Source organism: Pseudophryne corroboree, chromosome 2 (genome assembly GCF_028390025.1).
Source record: "Pseudophryne corroboree isolate aPseCor3 chromosome 2, aPseCor3.hap2, whole genome shotgun sequence".
In the NCBI taxonomy this organism is placed as follows: Eukaryota; Metazoa; Chordata; class Amphibia; order Anura; family Myobatrachidae; genus Pseudophryne; species Pseudophryne corroboree.
Window position 1 is genome coordinate 626520256 of NC_086445.1, and position 17075 is coordinate 626537330.

At 42.8% G+C, this 17075-nt stretch overlaps 1 protein-coding gene across 1 annotated transcript in view; it reads left to right on the top strand.

Moving 5' to 3' along the window:
• ITPR3 (inositol 1,4,5-trisphosphate receptor type 3) overlaps positions 1–17075 on the top strand; it is a 418536-nt gene that overhangs the window by 342964 nt on the left and 58497 nt on the right. The window contains exons 46-47 of the mRNA XM_063954848.1: positions 8146–8229; positions 16827–16940. Of these exons, the coding sequence (XP_063810918.1) occupies positions 8146–8229; positions 16827–16940 (198 nt within the window). The remainder of the gene's footprint in view (positions 1–8145; positions 8230–16826; positions 16941–17075) is intronic.

Sequence of the window (17075 nt, forward strand, 5' to 3'; positions counted from 1 at the left end):
ATCCGAGGGTACCTGTCAAAAAATTATACTCACCTTCCAGCGTCCAGAGGTCCAGGTCCAGAGGTAAATCCACGTACTTTGTAAAAAAACAAACCGAACACGATCCACCGGACTAATGAAAGGGGTCCAATGTTTTCACATTAGATTCCTTTCCCCGAATGCCGGGACATCACGTGACTCCTGTCACTGATGTCCCTTCAGCCAATCAGGAAGCGCTACTGCCGTGGCGCTCACCTGATTGGCTGGACGCCGTCTGTACTCTGACAGCGCCTCGCAAAGCCGCTCCATTACTTTCAATGGTGGGAACTTTGCGGCTAGCGGTGGGGTCACCCGCCGGTCAGCCGCTGACCGGCGGGTGACCTCACCGCTAGCCGCTAAGTTCCCACCATTGAATATAATGGAGGGAGCTGTGCGATGCGCTGTCACAGCGATCAGCCAATCAGGTGAGCGCAACGAAGTTGCGCTTCCTGATTGGCTTAGAGACCTGTCAGTGACAGCTGTCACTGACAGGTCTCAATCGTGGAAAGGTGTCCCATGTGTCAGCATGGGACCCCTTTCAGTCCGTTCTGGAGCGGGTATTTGCGTTTTCTTTTTTTGCCAAGTACGTGGATTTATCTCTGGACCCTGAGGTGAGTATATTGAACTTTGCTTTTCAGGTATCCGTGGATTCTACATGGAGAAGAGGACCGATGTCGGCGTGTGAACATAGGTAAGTATGTGTGTGTCGGTAGTGTGAAATAAAGTTTTACTGTCGACGGTGTGTGTGTCCTGTTTTTATTTGGGTATTTTTTTCCCAGTAGTACTACAGGTACCAGCGGGCCCGCTTTTCTCCCGCATGCTGGTACTTGTGGTTCTCCAAGTACCAGCTTGCGGGGGAGGCTTGCTGGGACTTGTAGTACTAATGGAAAAAACAATATCTTTTTTTTATCACAAAGGCTATCAGCCCCCCCATCCGCAGCCCATTGGATGGGGGGGGACAGCCTCGGGCTTCACCCCTGGCCCTTGGGTGGCTGGGGGGGGGGGGACCCCTTGATTGAAGGGGTCCCCACTCCCCCAGGGTACCCCGGCCAGGGGTGACTAGTTGGATATTTGATGCCACGGCCGCAGGGCACGGCATAAAAGTGACCCCCGGCTGTGGCATTATCTGTCCAGCTAGTGGAGCCCGATGCTGGTGTTAAAAATACGGGGGACCCCTACTCTTTTTGTCCCCCGTATTTTTGGCACCAGCACCAGGCGCAGAGCCCGGTGCTGGTTTTAAAAATACGGGGGATCCCCTGTCAATTTTTTCCCCGCATTTTTAGAACCAGGACCAGCTCAATGAGCCCGAGGCTGGTTATGCTTTGGAGGGGGGACCCCACGCCATTTTTTTTTCTGATTTTACCGTTCCAGCAATAAAAAAAAAATAATATTTAAAAAAATATATAAATAATATTTGTGCCTCCCCCCAAAAAAAAAAAAGTACCTAATCCCTTCTAATATAAATAGATCTGCTATTCCCCTAAAAAAAAACACCAAAAAAAACATGTTTAAAATTTTTTTATTTGTTTTCACCCTCCAAAGTGTGGCGGATTGAAAATGACGAATTTGCTGTCTAAAAGCACTGCTGTCGAATTTCCAAACTTGAATTGAATATGCTTTGGTCGAATTGCAGCACTTGTATCATTGCAGAAAAGTCGAATTTGCAAAAAGTCGAATTTCAAAAAGTCGAATTTTGAAAGTCCGTTTTTTGGTCGGAAAGCACTGCATTGCATAGGCGAATTTTTTTTTTTGGTCGAAAATGACCCGAAATTCGCCAATTTCGGGAATTCGACCACAATTGCATATACCCCTATGGTGGTATTCAATTGTTTGAAAAATCTGTTGGGAGTCTGTTTTTTCCTATCTAATATGAAAAAACAGACACCCAACCGACTTTTCAAACAATTGAATTCCACCCTATGGGTCACACACAGAAACATGTATAAAGCACGCACCAAATAAATAAATAATACAGGAAATCAGTTGAGATGTTTCCCAAAGCAACCGAATGTGTGTAATTTATCTTGCACATTCTTTGAAATGACAGAAACTGACCAGTTGTTTTGGACAACAACTCTATTTTATCTCTCTCCAAGGCTTGATATATCTTCCCCTCTATTATTAATGTGTTTTTGTCTTTCTGTGTTCTCAAACATTTCCTATTGGGAAAAGACAGGTCTAAAGGGTCTATTTACTAAGCCTTGGATGGAGATAAAGTGCATGGAGATAAAGTACCAGCCAATCGGCTCCTAACTGCCATGTAACAGGCTGTGTTTGAAAAATGACAGTGGGGAGCTGATTGGCTGGTACTTTATCTCCATACACTTTATCATCATCCAAGGCTTAGTAAACAGACCCCTAAATTAAGAGACTTGATTCAATTACATTTTATTAAGGGCAATTTTAAAAGTTCAATTGCAAACAATACAAACAAACACACACACACATCTATACAAAAGTGTGCCCCCCAAAAAAGAGTAATCTCTTTGGGATACGAAACCCTATATAAATAAATACTACATATTGGACTCATGGGATTACCACCAACACTTTAAAAAATAATTCTTTCCGATGGTAAATTTATACCCTAAATGCTCTATATTGTTGGTTTTATAATCTCTAACAACTGTGATTAGTTAGTCCTGTGCGGGATCAAAAACATTTATCTTGCTCTATATTTCGTCAAGTAATCTTCCAATCCATGGGTATGTCATAGCTCAGCCAATAAAATTTTATTTTGCAAATGTATAATTGGTGTAGGCCTTGTTTGTTTCACATAGCTTTTTGGACTTCTTTTAAGGTCTATTCTTAATCAAATAAGTTCCATAATTAAAAAGCCTGTAGTAGTTGTGTATTAAGAAAGAGAATATAGTGCTGATGCACACTCGACAATACCAAGAACTAGTCAGAATAATTGTAATAAACTCTGCAATCTAACATAGAGCAAATTCAAGGTTCTTGGTATACATTTTGGCCAAAAAATACTAGCCCACCAACCAAAGTCTAGGTGACCTTGTCTTCAGTGGCCTAGTTTTTTTTTTGAGAAAAAAGTATACCAAGAACCTCAAATTTAGATTGCAGAGTTTATTACAATTATTCTTACTAGCAATTCTTGGTATTGTGGAGTGTGTATTAGCACTATTTCTCTTACGTCCTAGAGGATACTGAGGTCCACATTAGTACCATGGGGTACAGACGGGTCCACTAGGAGCCATGGGCACTTTAAGAAAATAATAGTGTGGGCTGGCTCCTCCCTCTATACCCCTCCCACCAGACTTAGTTTAGAAAATGTGCACGGAGGAGCCGGCTTAGTTTAGAAAATGTGCCCGGAGGAGCCGGTCACGCTTTGGAGAGCTCCTGAAGAGTTTTCTACATTTATTTTCTTTTTGTTATTTTCAGTCAGGGCTGTTTAGGCAACAGCCTGACTGCTTCTTGGGACTTAGGGGGGAGAACGGCCCAACTTCTTAGAGAGTTAATGGTCCCGTTTCTCATGCTGGCAAGACACTGAGCTCCTGAGGGAGCTATTCACAAGCCACACCATGGTGCAGCGTACCCTCCCGCAGCAATGCCGCCACCTCCTAACAGCCTGAAGTAAGAAGAGTGGTGAGTACAGTGCCGGTGCCCCGGTAAGCGGCACTAGGATAGGAGCGCAGCTCTCAGCAAGCTGCGCTCCGGGGTGATTCAGATGGACACATGCTGCGGCGCGGTCCCGCTATGAGGGGCGACCTGAATCTCCTATGTTACCCACACTGGCTCGCACACAGCGCTAACAGTGTCCAGGCATCTAGTCAGCGCTGTAAAACGATTCCTCAGGGACAGTATAATCTCTGAAGTGCGGGAAGCCGCGCACCATTTTAGGGGGCGGGGCTTCCCACTGAGCAGTTCCAGCGGCTCTCCGGCGCCATTTCCTCTGCAGCTCTGGGTGACACAGCACTGCTGAAGGCGCGCAGCTCCTCTGATAAGACCCTACGCTCCAAATCATGCAGCGTGACACTGATCCTGAAACGGCAGATCATGAGGAGGGTGAGATAGATGCGAGTGGGGGAATTCACAGGGAATTCAGGCCCTCATTGAGGCTGTCAGAACCGTATTACACATTCCTGACAAGTCTGAGGAGGCTGAGGGGGGATCTTACTTTAATACAAAGAAAAAATCCTCTGCTACTTTCCCAGCTTCAAAGGAATTAAATGTCTTTTTTGAAGAAATATGGGTAAACCCTGATAAGTTTAAAATCCCTAAGAGATTGATTTCTTCCTTTCCTTTTCCTACAGAGGATAGGAAGAAGTGGGAAAACCCGCCGATAGTGGATGCGTCTGTATCCAGGTTATCACGTAAGGTAGTCTTACCGGTTCCTGGGGCGGCGTCTTTGAAAGACGCGGCTGACCGCAAGATTGAGACCACTCTCAAATCTTTGTACACTTCGACTGGGGTGGCTCAGAGACCCACTATTGCTTGCGCATGGATCACTAAGGCTATTGCCAAGTGGTCAGGTATTCTAACTGATGATATAGATTCCTTACCAGGGGATGATGATGTTTTACTCCTAAAGCATATCCAGGATTCTGCTAACTTTATGGTTGAGCCATTAAGGAAATTGGTCTACTCAATGCAAGCACCACTGCCATGGCAGTATCTGCACGCAGGGGCCTGTGGCTGCGCCAGTGGACGGCGGATCCGGATTCCAGACGGAGCATGGAAGGCCTGTTCACGGGTGAGGCTCTGTTTGGTGATGAACTGGATACGTGGATATCCAAAGCTACAGCGGGTAAGGACGTTCCTTCCTTCCGCAGCAGCACCAGCTAGGAAAACCTACTCGGCCCCAACACTGCAGTTCTTTCGTACAGCGAAGTTTAAAGGCAAATCCAAGGGTTCTGCTACCACCTTCAAAGGGAATAGAGGTAAATCCAGAAAACCCACAGCTGCAGGTTCTGAGGATCAGGCCTCCGGGTCTGCTTCCTGCAAACCCTCAGCATGACGGTGGCGCAAACTGCCTGGAAGACAGGCAGGTGGGAGCCCGGTTGATTTATTTCAATTATATATGGGCAGCTTCCTGCCAAGATCCCAGGGAAACCGACTGGAATTTCAGGAACTCCCACCTCCCAGATTCTTCAAATCAGGCTTACCAGCTTCTCCAGAAGCAAGTTTGACCTTACAGGCAGCAATTCAAAAACTGGTACAGACTCAAGTCATTGTTCCAGTTCCTCTACACCTACACAACAAGGGTTATTATTCCAACCTATTTGTAGTACCGAAACCAGACGGTTCGGTAAGGCCCATTTTAAATCTCAAGTCACTGAACCCGTACTTACGAGTTTTCAAATTCAAGATGGAGTCACTGAGAGAGGTGATCTCAGGTCTGGAGGAAGGGGAGTTCCTGGTGTCTCTGGACGTTAAGGATGCGTACCTTCATGTTCCAATCTGGCCGCCTCACCAGGCTTATCTACGGTTTGCGTTACAGGACTGTCACTACCAGTTCCAGGCCCTGCTATTTGGCCTCTCCACAGCACCGAGGGTGTTCACCAAGGTAATGGCAGAAATTATGTTTCTCCTCCGCATGCAGGGAGTGAACATAATACCGTACCTGGACGACCTGCTAATCAAGGTGCCGTCCAGAGAGAAGCTGTTGCACAACATTGCCCTGTCGACTCGTTTATTCCAGGATCACGGGTGGATTCTGAACCTGCCGAAATCTCACCTGGAACCAACTCGGAGGCTTCCGTTTTTGGGGATGATTCTGGATACGGAGGCATAGAAGGTGTTCCTTCCGATGGAAAAGGCATTGGTGATCCAGTCCATGGTGCGGGACATCCTAAAACCGTCCCGGTTAACGGTACATCTTTGCATTCGCCTCCTAGGAAAGATGGTGGCCTCTTATGAGGCATTACAGTACGGAAGGTTTCACGCAAGGACCTTCCAGCTGTTGGACAAGTGGTCCGGATCGCATCTTCACATGCACCAGAGGATACGTCTCACCAAAAGCTAGAATCTCACTTCTGTGGTGGCTTCAGACATCTCACCTGATCGAAGGCTGGAGGTTCGCGATTCAAAATTGGATTCTGCTAACTACCAACTCAAGCCTCAGAGGTTGGGGAGCAGTCACCTAGGGGGAACAGTTCCGAGGAAAATGGTCAAGTCAGGAGGCCGTTCTTCCGATCAACATTCTGGAACTAAGGGCCATATACAACGCCCTTCTTCAGGCGTCACATCTTCTTCAAGATCAAGCCATTCAGGTTTCAGACAACGTGACGGCTGTGAGAGGATCTTCTGCAGCAGGGGCCATTCGTCTATCAAGTCTTTCCGTGGCTACGTTTGATGGCATGGAAGTTGAGCGTCAGATTTTAGCCCGGAAGGTTATTCCGACCCTGATTCAAGCTAGGAATGGGGTAATGTCTAAACATTACCACCATATTTGGAAAAAATATGTCTCGTGGTGTGAAAACAGGAAATTTCCTGCACTGGAATTTCAACTGGGACGTTTTCTCCTTTTTCTACAGTCGGGTGTGGATGTGGGCCTACGTTTGGGCTCCTTGAAAGTCCAGATTTCGGCCTTGTCCATTTTCTTCCATAAACAATTGGCTTCCCTTCCTAAGGTTCAGACGTTCTTGAAGGGTGTTCTACACATCCAACCACCGTTTGCGCCTCCCACGGCACCTTGGGATCTTAACGTGGTGTTGCGTTTTCTGCAATCGGACTGGTTTGAACCTTTACAGGAGGTTGAGGTTAAGTTTCTTACGTGGAAGACTGTTACACTGTTGGCCTTGGCTTCCGCAAGGCGTATGTCAGTACTGGGGGGCGTTGTCTCACAAAAGCCCCTATTTGAAATATTCATGAAGATAGAGCTGAACTCAGAACTCGTCAGCAATTTCTTCCTAAGGTGGTGTCTGCGTTTCATATCAACCAACCTATTGTGGTTCCAGTGTTTATGGACACCACTGCTACCTCTAAATCCCTGGATGTGGTGAGGGCTTTGAGGATCTACGTGAAGAGGACGGCCCGTCACAGAAAATCTGACTCGCTGTTTGTTCTCTATGGTCCCAAGAAAATTGGGTGTCCTGCTTCAAAGCAATCTATTGCTCACTGGATCAGGCTTACTATCCAGCAGGCTTATTCAGGCCCACTCTACTAGGTCGGTAGGTTCTCCTGGGCGGCTACCCGGGCGGCTCGGCTTTACAGCTCTGCCGAGCAGCTACTTGGTCAGGTTCAAACACGTTTTCTAAGTTTTACAAGTTCGATACTTTGGCCTCTGAGGACCTTCAGTTTGGTCAATCAGTTCTGCAGGAACCTCAGCACTCTTCCACCCGGTTTGGGAGCTTTGGTACATCCCCATGGTACTAATGTGGACCCCAGTATCCTCTAGGACATAAGAGAAAATAGGATTTTAAATACCTACTGGTAAATCCTTTTCTCGTAGTCCGTAGAGGATACTGGGCACCAGCCCGGTGCTTCGTTTCTGCACTGTTACCTGGTTAAGTATTGTTATTAGTTCAGCCGTTTCTGTTCCCATTCAAGTTGGGTTAGCTTGGCTTTCCTTTTGTTTTTGTGTGCTGGTTCGAATCTCACCACTGTTCAGTTAAATCCTTCTCTAGAAGTATGTCCGACTCCTCGGGCACAGTTTCTAGACTGAGTCTGGTGGGAGGGGCAAAGAGGGAGGAGCTTGCCTGCGCTTTTAATTTCTTAAAGTGCCCATGGCTCCTAGCGGACCCGTTATACCCCATGGTACTAATGTGGACCCCAGTATCCTCTACGGACTAGGAGAAAAGGATTTACAGGTAGGTAATTACAATCCTATTATTCTCTCTCTTTGTGGGACTACAAGTCCCAGCATGGTAGCACCTCCTGCTATATGTGTAATTAGAGTGTGTAATCCAAGATCCCCTCCCCCATATGTAGTTGTGTATTACTAAGGTTTATAAAGACATGTATTGAAGTAATGCCTTTCAAGATCATTAGAACATTTACTTTGTTACCAATAGACAAAAACTGTCCTGGAAAGAATTCTCCTGTATAATATGGCTTCAGGAAGTTGGTAGTGCTTCATGCTACATTTTATTGTATATTACATTTTATCTCACATTTAAGTAAGTGCATGTGCTTAATTGTTTATATACTTATGTTGTTGTGTTTTAGCTGGCACGCCACAATAGACATCTTCAACAACTTTTGAAGACAGTTGATAGGGTTCAAGAAGAAGAAGAGAGTATCTCTACCATGGTGATTATTATTGAATTTCTCTTTCACTACTAGAAAAATATAAACCCATATATCTGTTCATTTACCTGTATTTATCTATTATTACCATGCTCATTTCCTGTTATTGCCTCCCCTCACCGTCACTCTATCTGCCTGCACCTTTTGTTAGTCGTTAAGGGATAAAGGCAGGGATGTACTAAGCAGTGATAAAAGTGGAAAACGAGCCAGTGGAGCAGTTGCCCATGGCATTCAACCAGCATTGACGTAACATTTATAATTTGCATACTATAAATGTATACAAAGCAGCTGATTGGTTGCCATGGGCAACTTCTCCACTGGCTCACTTCCCCACTTTTATCACCGCTTAGTACATCTCCCCCATAGTTACTAAAGTATAGAAGTGGAGATGTTGCCCATAGCTTCCAATCAGATTTTACTTATCATTTATATAACGTATCCTAGAAATGAATAGCTAGAATCTAATTGGTTGCTATAGGCAGTATCTCCACAACTATTAACTCACACTTTAGTAAATATACTCCTAGGTATCATTTACTACCTTAAAAAAATTACCAGCAAAACCAGTTCTTTTCACAAATATGTCACTAGGGGTGGCTAGTAAAATGCAGGAGTGGCGGAAATGTTTTCTGGCCGTTCCCTAGTCAGCCACTGTGAATTTGTTCATAGCTAAAGAGGCCCTGGTGTCTTAATAGAGCCACTCTGCCTGAGACAACATAGAGTGGCTCAGAGATTCAATGGTGTGACCTATGTACCTGATGTTTCCGCTTATGTGCGTGGGTGGGGGATGTGAGGCGCTGGCAGTGGGTGTCTCTGTGCATAAGATGGCGGCTGAGTCATTAGCATATTTTCACAGCTGTGCATGCAATTGCGTACACCTCTGAATCAGACTCTTGTTATATGGTTTTTTGAGATCACATGTAACCTAGATAAGCGCCAAGTGGTTTAATTCAGTTTTCATATTTATGTTTACTTTAAGAGGATCAGTGAAACCTCTCTATTAAGTCACAGGCTGCTAATTCTGGGGGTATTGCACAATTGTTTGATTTTATTATTGTGTTGTATGTTCGTGAATGACCTTTAATGTCTCTTTCCAGACACAATCGTTAAAAATTCAAGAGACTCTGAACTCTTACATTCTGCCTGCATTTCCAATTCTCTTGACAGCTCTGAGTAATTAAAGGGAAAGTTCATTTCATTTATTAACCTAAACAGTGAGACAGTCAAAGTCTAAGACAATCCTAATTGCCAACATTTATCAGGACTGTGAATGTACAGGGAGGTTTGATTTCTTTAGGTTGAAACATTCTATTGGATTAACTAGGGCTATAAATGACATTTCCAGTATTACTTTACAAGCATTGCCTGTTGAAAACCACAATGCCATTAGTTTAAAAAACAATATGCTCATCTTTGGCATGACCAGCTCCTAAGTTGTGACGCCCCACCCTACCCAGAAAATACCCTAGACTTCTGTGTAAAAGGCATGACTTTTTCAGTCCTGCTAACTGGGGGATCAAAGATCAAGACAGAGATAACTACTGTACATTGGCTGCTGGTCACACAGTTCATCTCCCACTGGTGAGGTGACCAATTGGAAAGCCCCAGTGCAATGCCAATGAAATGACATACACAGGATCAGTATGATATCCTGTCTGACGGGATCCCTGCGGTCAGGAGACCTTAGGTCGCCACAGAGTTATATTCCCCTTCGGGTGGTGGCATTGACCACCACCCAAGTGGGGATTCCAGTTGGCGGTCAGGATTCCGACTGCCGGTATTTCAGGTGGTGTCAGGATTCCGGCTTCGGTATCCTGATAGCCGGCAAATTGAATGCCTCCCTCATACCCAGTAGTCTATACACTCATTGCCACAGAAACCTAATCAAAATCTCACAGGTGCTTGGGAAAGGGCTATGTCAGGAAGAGCATGGGAGGTCCAAAATGGTTATCTCTAAAATATAATTGACTCTTTAACAGAATACCTACATACAGATGACAGAGGTCTGTGCACTATAGATGTGTCCTCTTGCTACACATCTTGCCTCGATACGCCACGCAGTGGGAGATGCCTGGTGCCAGTGAACTGACAGGTCCCATGCAACTCCATTGGTGTCGGCCTCTTCTTTGCCAAAAATATGTCTTATTCGCAAAATGATGCAAATAGGACCCACAAGCAGACTCTGCTGATTGCCTATATTCTGTGTCTGCGTCTGCGGCTGTATCTGCATATGAAATGCTTTGTACAGTGTTTTCTAAGAATACATTGTAGCACAACATTTCTTATACAGATACAGCCGCAGAATATAGACATGCTGCATATCATTTTAATCAGCAAGAGTTGCTTGTGTGTCCTATTCACATTTTTCACGTTTTGTGAATAAGATGCATTCTAATGGGAAAATTTGCACTTAGTTACGCCATGGCATGGCATGACTAGAAGGGCTGTTTACTGCATAGGGAGGTTAGCTGTATGTGGACATCTGCATCAAATTTACATTTCTTGTTTAATAAGAGTTACATTTCTTTTTTTTCTTTACATTTTATTCCATTTTCAAATATCACAAAGCACACATTCAGGAGATGGTGTACATAGATAACACACAGTGCATGAAAGTACAGAAAAGAAAATAGAACAACACATGCATATGACCAGTGAAAACAATGACCATGACAAGAGGCATCCAGCCTCTAGAAAACGCGACCTAACATGGTCAATGTAGGATATATATATGACAGGTCAGTGGGAGTGAACAACATATAATTCAAGCGATAATCGAAAAATTACATAAACAATGAATAAACAAAAATGAACAATAAGACAAAGGCAGAGACAAACAGGGGGGACAAGGAGAAATGAGGGCAAATAGGATGGGGGGGGGGGGGGGGAAGTGGGATAGAAGGACCTGCGCCATCTGTAAACATAGACATGACATAGCATGACCTAACGGCATCAGTATTATAAGACATAGGAAGGCATCACATATATATGGTATCCAGCAGTATGATAGAGTTCCCACTCAGAGATTCCATCAGAGCTGTGCATTATCTAACTCCAACCTACGATACAGAGCCCAGTTTGTCGATTCATAAAGCCTAAATACATGATTTCGTTGAGGTGGCTCCAAGGAGTCAATAAATGGGTTCCATTTTTTATGAAATTTGATGACACCCTGTTCAATATCTGGGAGTGTAGACCATCTATCATAGTATAATAATTGAAATAAAGTCTGTTTTACTGCGGATAGGAGCGGAGGGGTTTTAATAGTCCAATTCCGCATAATTACTTTTTTTGCCACAGTAATAATTGTGGTTAATAATTGAATAATAGCTTGTTTTTCCGTGCCCAAATCCCAATTATCGAAATTACAACACAATAAAGCTAATCGGTCAGGCTGAAGACGTAAGGAAAAAATGGTGTTAATAAAGGATAAAACCTTGTACCAGAATTTGCGAATTTTTCCACACTCCCATATATTATGGAACAAAGGGGGTAATTCTGAGTTGATCGCAGCAGGAACTTTGTTAGCAGTTGGGCAAAACCATGTGCACTGCAGATGAGGCAGATATAACATGTGCAGAGAGAGATAGATTTGGGTGTGGTGTGTTCAATCTGCAATCTAAATTGCAGTGTAAAAATAAAGCAGCCAGTATTTACCCTGCACAGAAACAAAATAACCCACCCAAATCTAACTCTCTCTGCAAATGTTATATCTGCCCCCCCTGCAGTGCACATGGTTTTGCCCAACTGCTAAAAAATTTCCTGCTGCGATCAACTTGGAATTACCCCCAAAGTACTTGAAACATACCCACATTTAAGACATCTCCCTGTTTCGTCAGCAACCATGTATTTACGTTGGGCTTGGGATATATAGATCCTGTATATGATTTTTACATAAGTTTCCTGTAGGGAGGCTGATGACAAGTATCTCAGGCTATTATCATAGTATTTAAACAGTGGAGAATGGTCCTGAAGGTACGGAATCACAGATGTCCAAACTCTCCAAATCGAGTGCCACAATGATGTTTTAACATTATCAGTAAGTAAGGCAGTTAGATCTTTAGTTCTGTATGACAAAGTGGCATGCCTAGATATTAAATTAACTAAGTCGTCAGGAAGCCCAGGTGGTATCATAGAAGGTGGGAGGTGAGTAATGTAGTGCCTGGGGGGTCATTCCGAGTTGTTCGCACGCAAGCTGCTTTTAGCAGCTTTGCACACGCTAAGCCGCCGCCTACTGGGAGTGAATCTTAGCTTATCAAAATTGCGAACGAAAGATTAGCAGAATTGCGAATAGACACTTCTTAGCAGTTTCTGAGTAGCTCCAGACTTACTCGGCATCTGCGATCAGTTCAGTCAGTGTCGTTCCTGGTTTGACGTCACAAACACACCCAGCGTTCGCCCAGACACTCCTCCGTTTCTCCAGCCACTCCCGCGTTTTTCCCAGAAACAGTAGCGTTTTTTCACACACTTCCATAAAACGGCCTGTTTCCGCCCAGAAACACCCACTTCCTGTCAATCACACTCCGATCACCAGAACGAAGAAAAAACCTCGTAATACCGTGAGTAAAATACCTAACTGCATAGCAAATTTACTTGGCGCAGTCGCACTGCGGACATTGCGCATGCGCATTAGCGACTAAACGCTCCGTTGCGAGAAAAAAATAACGAGCGAACAACTCGGAATGACCCCCCTGATCTGTAGAAACATATAGAAGGTGGAGTTAGAGATGTCGTACTTTTGTTGCAAATCATGAAAGGAAGGCAAAGGTTGTGAACCCCCTGGATCAAACACATCTCGTATAGCAGCTATTCCGGCTTGACGCCAGGAGTGATACATGATGTTTTCCAGACCTGGGGTGAATAGGGGATTTCCCCAAAAAGTAATAAATTTAGAATGGCGTGGGTTTCGATTGAAATGTTTATTGACCATCCACCACACACGGTACGTATCAGAAAAAAGAATATTTTGCAATATTGTTGGTGGTATAGAAGTTTTGGGCATATGTAGAAGTGTACCTGGTGAGAAAGGAGCAAACATGTTCAATTCCAATTGCAAATTTGTATAAATGGCTCGGTAGTGTAGCCAGTCCAGGACGTAGCGAAACAAAACCGCTTTAGTAAAATGGCTAACATTAGGAACCCCGAGCCCACCTTTAAATCTGGGCAACTGAAGCTTGGCCAAGGCCGCACGTGGTTTTTTATCTCGCCAGAGGAATGTGGAAAATAGGGAGTGACAATATTTTTGATCTTTGATAGTAAGGCTAAGGGGTAGCATTTGAATAAAATATGAAAGTTTGGGGAAGATTATACTTTTTAATACCGCTACCCTACCTAACAAAAAAAGTGGTAAGTTCTGCCACTTCACCAAAAGGAGTTTGATTTTGGATAAAATGAAAGTAAAATTGGCAGCATACAATTGGGAAAGACGGGGGGTGATATTAATACCTAAGTATTTCAAAGAGGACAAAGCTTTAGGTAATTTTGCAGTGGCAAAGGGTGAGGCATCAAAAGGACCAAGAGAAAACAAAGGGAGAAATTCCAATTTGTGGAAGTTAACTCTATACCCAGCAAATGACCCAAACTGAGATATTGTGTCAATTACCGCCGGAACTGAGCGAGAGGGGTCCCCAAGAAACAGTAGCATATCATCGGCAAAAAGTGCCAATTTAACCTCTTGAAACCATACAAGAGTTGCATTTCTTATTTAATAAGCAAACATAACATTTACTAATTTAATAACATTTAATAATCTAACATTTATGATAATTCTCAGTGTGCTGAGAAAACGTAACTAACCTCGTTAGATAAAAACAAGCAAAACTTATGTTCACATTTCCATTGTAATCCTATAACTTCTTTTGCTTTATGTATTATTAGTGTAATGTATATTTTAAATATTCTTGTTATATACTTAGTGTGTGCTTGCAGCACTATGCATTCAGTAGTTATCATTGTTTGACTTCTCTTCCCCACAGTATCTTTTTTACATCCCAGAGCTTTATGTTACTTTTTTTTTCAGATGTGATACATTTAGTTATGTGACCCAGCATTGAGAGGGATGTGTGTGATCATTGGAAGCATAGAAAGGTCTGGAAAATATTTACATTTTGCAGACAAATAGGTGACAAGCCTGTCTGAGTTGGCGCCAGTCCTGGACGTTTGGATGCTAATGTATTTTGGTCGTAATTCTTTTGTCTACAATTTTTTGTAAAAATGATTAGGGATTGGAGAGGCATACTGGAGTTAGGGATTAGGGACTGGCATTAAGGAAGGAGGATTGAGGTATCGTTAAGAACCCAAATGGAAGAAATGTTTTTATGAAGTAAGTGCTTATTAACTTCTCTTTCAGTAACACTGATCTTTCAAGTCTTCTGTGTAAGTGGTGTAATGGAAAAAAACCCACAAACAAGAAAACATATTAGCACGATTAAACAACAATTAATGAAACTTGTCAATGTTAAATAATTTAAAGTTTGAGAAGGATTCATATAATTTTGTTTCTTAGTCAATGGAAAGTATCATCAATAATTCAGATAACTTTACAAACTTAAATAGCACAATATTAAACTGTGCTGTGCTGGAACAATTAATTAACTGTGATAGTTGTAGAGTACACACAATTTTAAAGCTGTCAGAAAGACATGTTGTTGGATTGGAATTTGAATTGGATGTCGTTGATCTACTGTAGTATGTTTCAAGGGGAATTTCAGTGATTTTCTTTTGGGGACATTTTTTTAAATGAAACCAACAGATGTACTACAGTACCTTTCTATATACCTGTTCTCTCACATCCCCATTCCTGTGCTATTGTACCTCAGAATGACGTTCTGCAGGAAACGCGAGTGTCTATGCTCCCAAGTTAGCTAAATCATATATAGAAGGAATAGCAGTTAGCTTCACACTGAACACTGGGCCTTATTCAGATATGTTAGCAAACCAAAAAAGTTAGCAATTGGTCAAACCATGCTGCATTGCAGGGGGGGCAGATGTTACATGTGCAGAGAGAGTTAGATTTGGGTGAGGTGTGTTCAAACTGAAATCTAAATTTCTGTGTAAAAATAAAGCAGCCAGTATTTGCCCTGCACCGAAAACTTATATAACCCACCCAAATCTAACTCTCTCTGCACATGTTACACCTGCCCCCCCCTGCAATGCATCATGGTTTTGCCCAATTGCTTTCTTTTTTGGTTTTCTAACAAACCTGAATAATGTCCATAGAACACCACAAAAACACTTATTTACTGATACTGTATAGTAGAGTTTCCCAAACAGTCCACGTTTTAAGGACATGCTTGAGCACAGGTGTCTTAATTAGTACCTCAGTTAGTTTGCGTAAACCAAGCACAAATGTCCTTAAAAACTGGACTGTAATGGCGGAGTTTTGGAAATGCTGCTGTATAGCATGAATGCAAATCCAGACTTTCATTCTGACATTTTCATGTAATTTGGTCTCATTCCATTCTCATTATTGACACATGCATGTACCTTAACAAGGAAGGCCGTAATGTTTTCCTTTTTAATCTAATTTAAAAATTGATAATACAGCGATATGCAAATTCTATTTATTATAGTGTGTACTCAAACAAACATGTAAGGTTTTAGCTATGCTCATCTAGCCTGCAGCTTGGCGTAGTCACGGCAATCCAGACGCGGCAAGTGTGCCTGCTACTAGGATGTGTGCGTGTGTCTAAGTATGCACACCCATAGGAATACGTGGGCAGCGTACTAAGGCACAGCTCGGCATACTAGGTCGCACCCACACCTAAGCACAGCATGTGTACCCGTGCAACGCAGACTGGATGAGCATGCCTACATATGTATACTGTATCTTTATGTCTACTAGAAAGAAGCAGAATACATGAATAACAATAATTGACAACTTTTTTATTAACAATTGGCATTAATGATTTTTCAAAACACTATGTGATTTTATGACATGTTTTGCCAGTGAAATGAAGGTACAGGTATTAGACACGCTGTGTGTAGCCTATGTTTGATAGAGCACAGTAAGTATTGCACCATTCTGCCTAATAATCTGGTTACTGGGGACATTTTACTCTTTTAGTGACAGAGCGGGAAACAAGTCAATGTCCACATGTCTTGATAAATGCAAGTACACCGAGAAACAAGGTTATCTGCAAAATAGCTGTACCCATATGTTTTACTCATGAACTGCATTGAAAGCAAAGCTATTTCTCATTCTTTTATGGCTCATTGGCACTGGCATTCTGCATTCATTACTCTACTTTGATCCACATGGAATTTACAGTGTAATATGTATACATGTGTCCTTGTACCTCTCTCATATATGTGTAGTGCTCCCATCACTCTGTAGCTAACCGTCTCATATGGCTGTGCTGCTCAGTATGACCAGTTATATGGTGAGAATCCAGTGAGGAAAGACACTTGTTGCCCTGCCTGCATTCTAGTAGCTGAACAAATTGCAGGCTACAAGCACATTATTTTTGTATTTCTCCTTTTAAATAAATGATACTCGTAAGTAATGTGACTTATGCATTATTTGATAACACTTCTCAGTGACATGATTAAAATAGGATTTAATGTTTATTAATATCACTTATTCTCTTTTTTTTTTGCAGTTAAGTCTAAATAATAAACAGCTAACACAAATGTTAAAATCGAAAACTGCACCTGTAGAAGAAGAGAAAGAGGATGCTTTAGTATACTACGCAAAACATACTGCACAGATTGAGGTGAGTATTTTGCCATGTACTCCGTTATAATGGCATTTATTATAGACAGGTTAGGGCAGGCCTATAAGGAGCCAGTTATCAGATAATATGATTTCACCGGTTTGAGCAGGCTGCAGAACTCTTGATGCCATTATT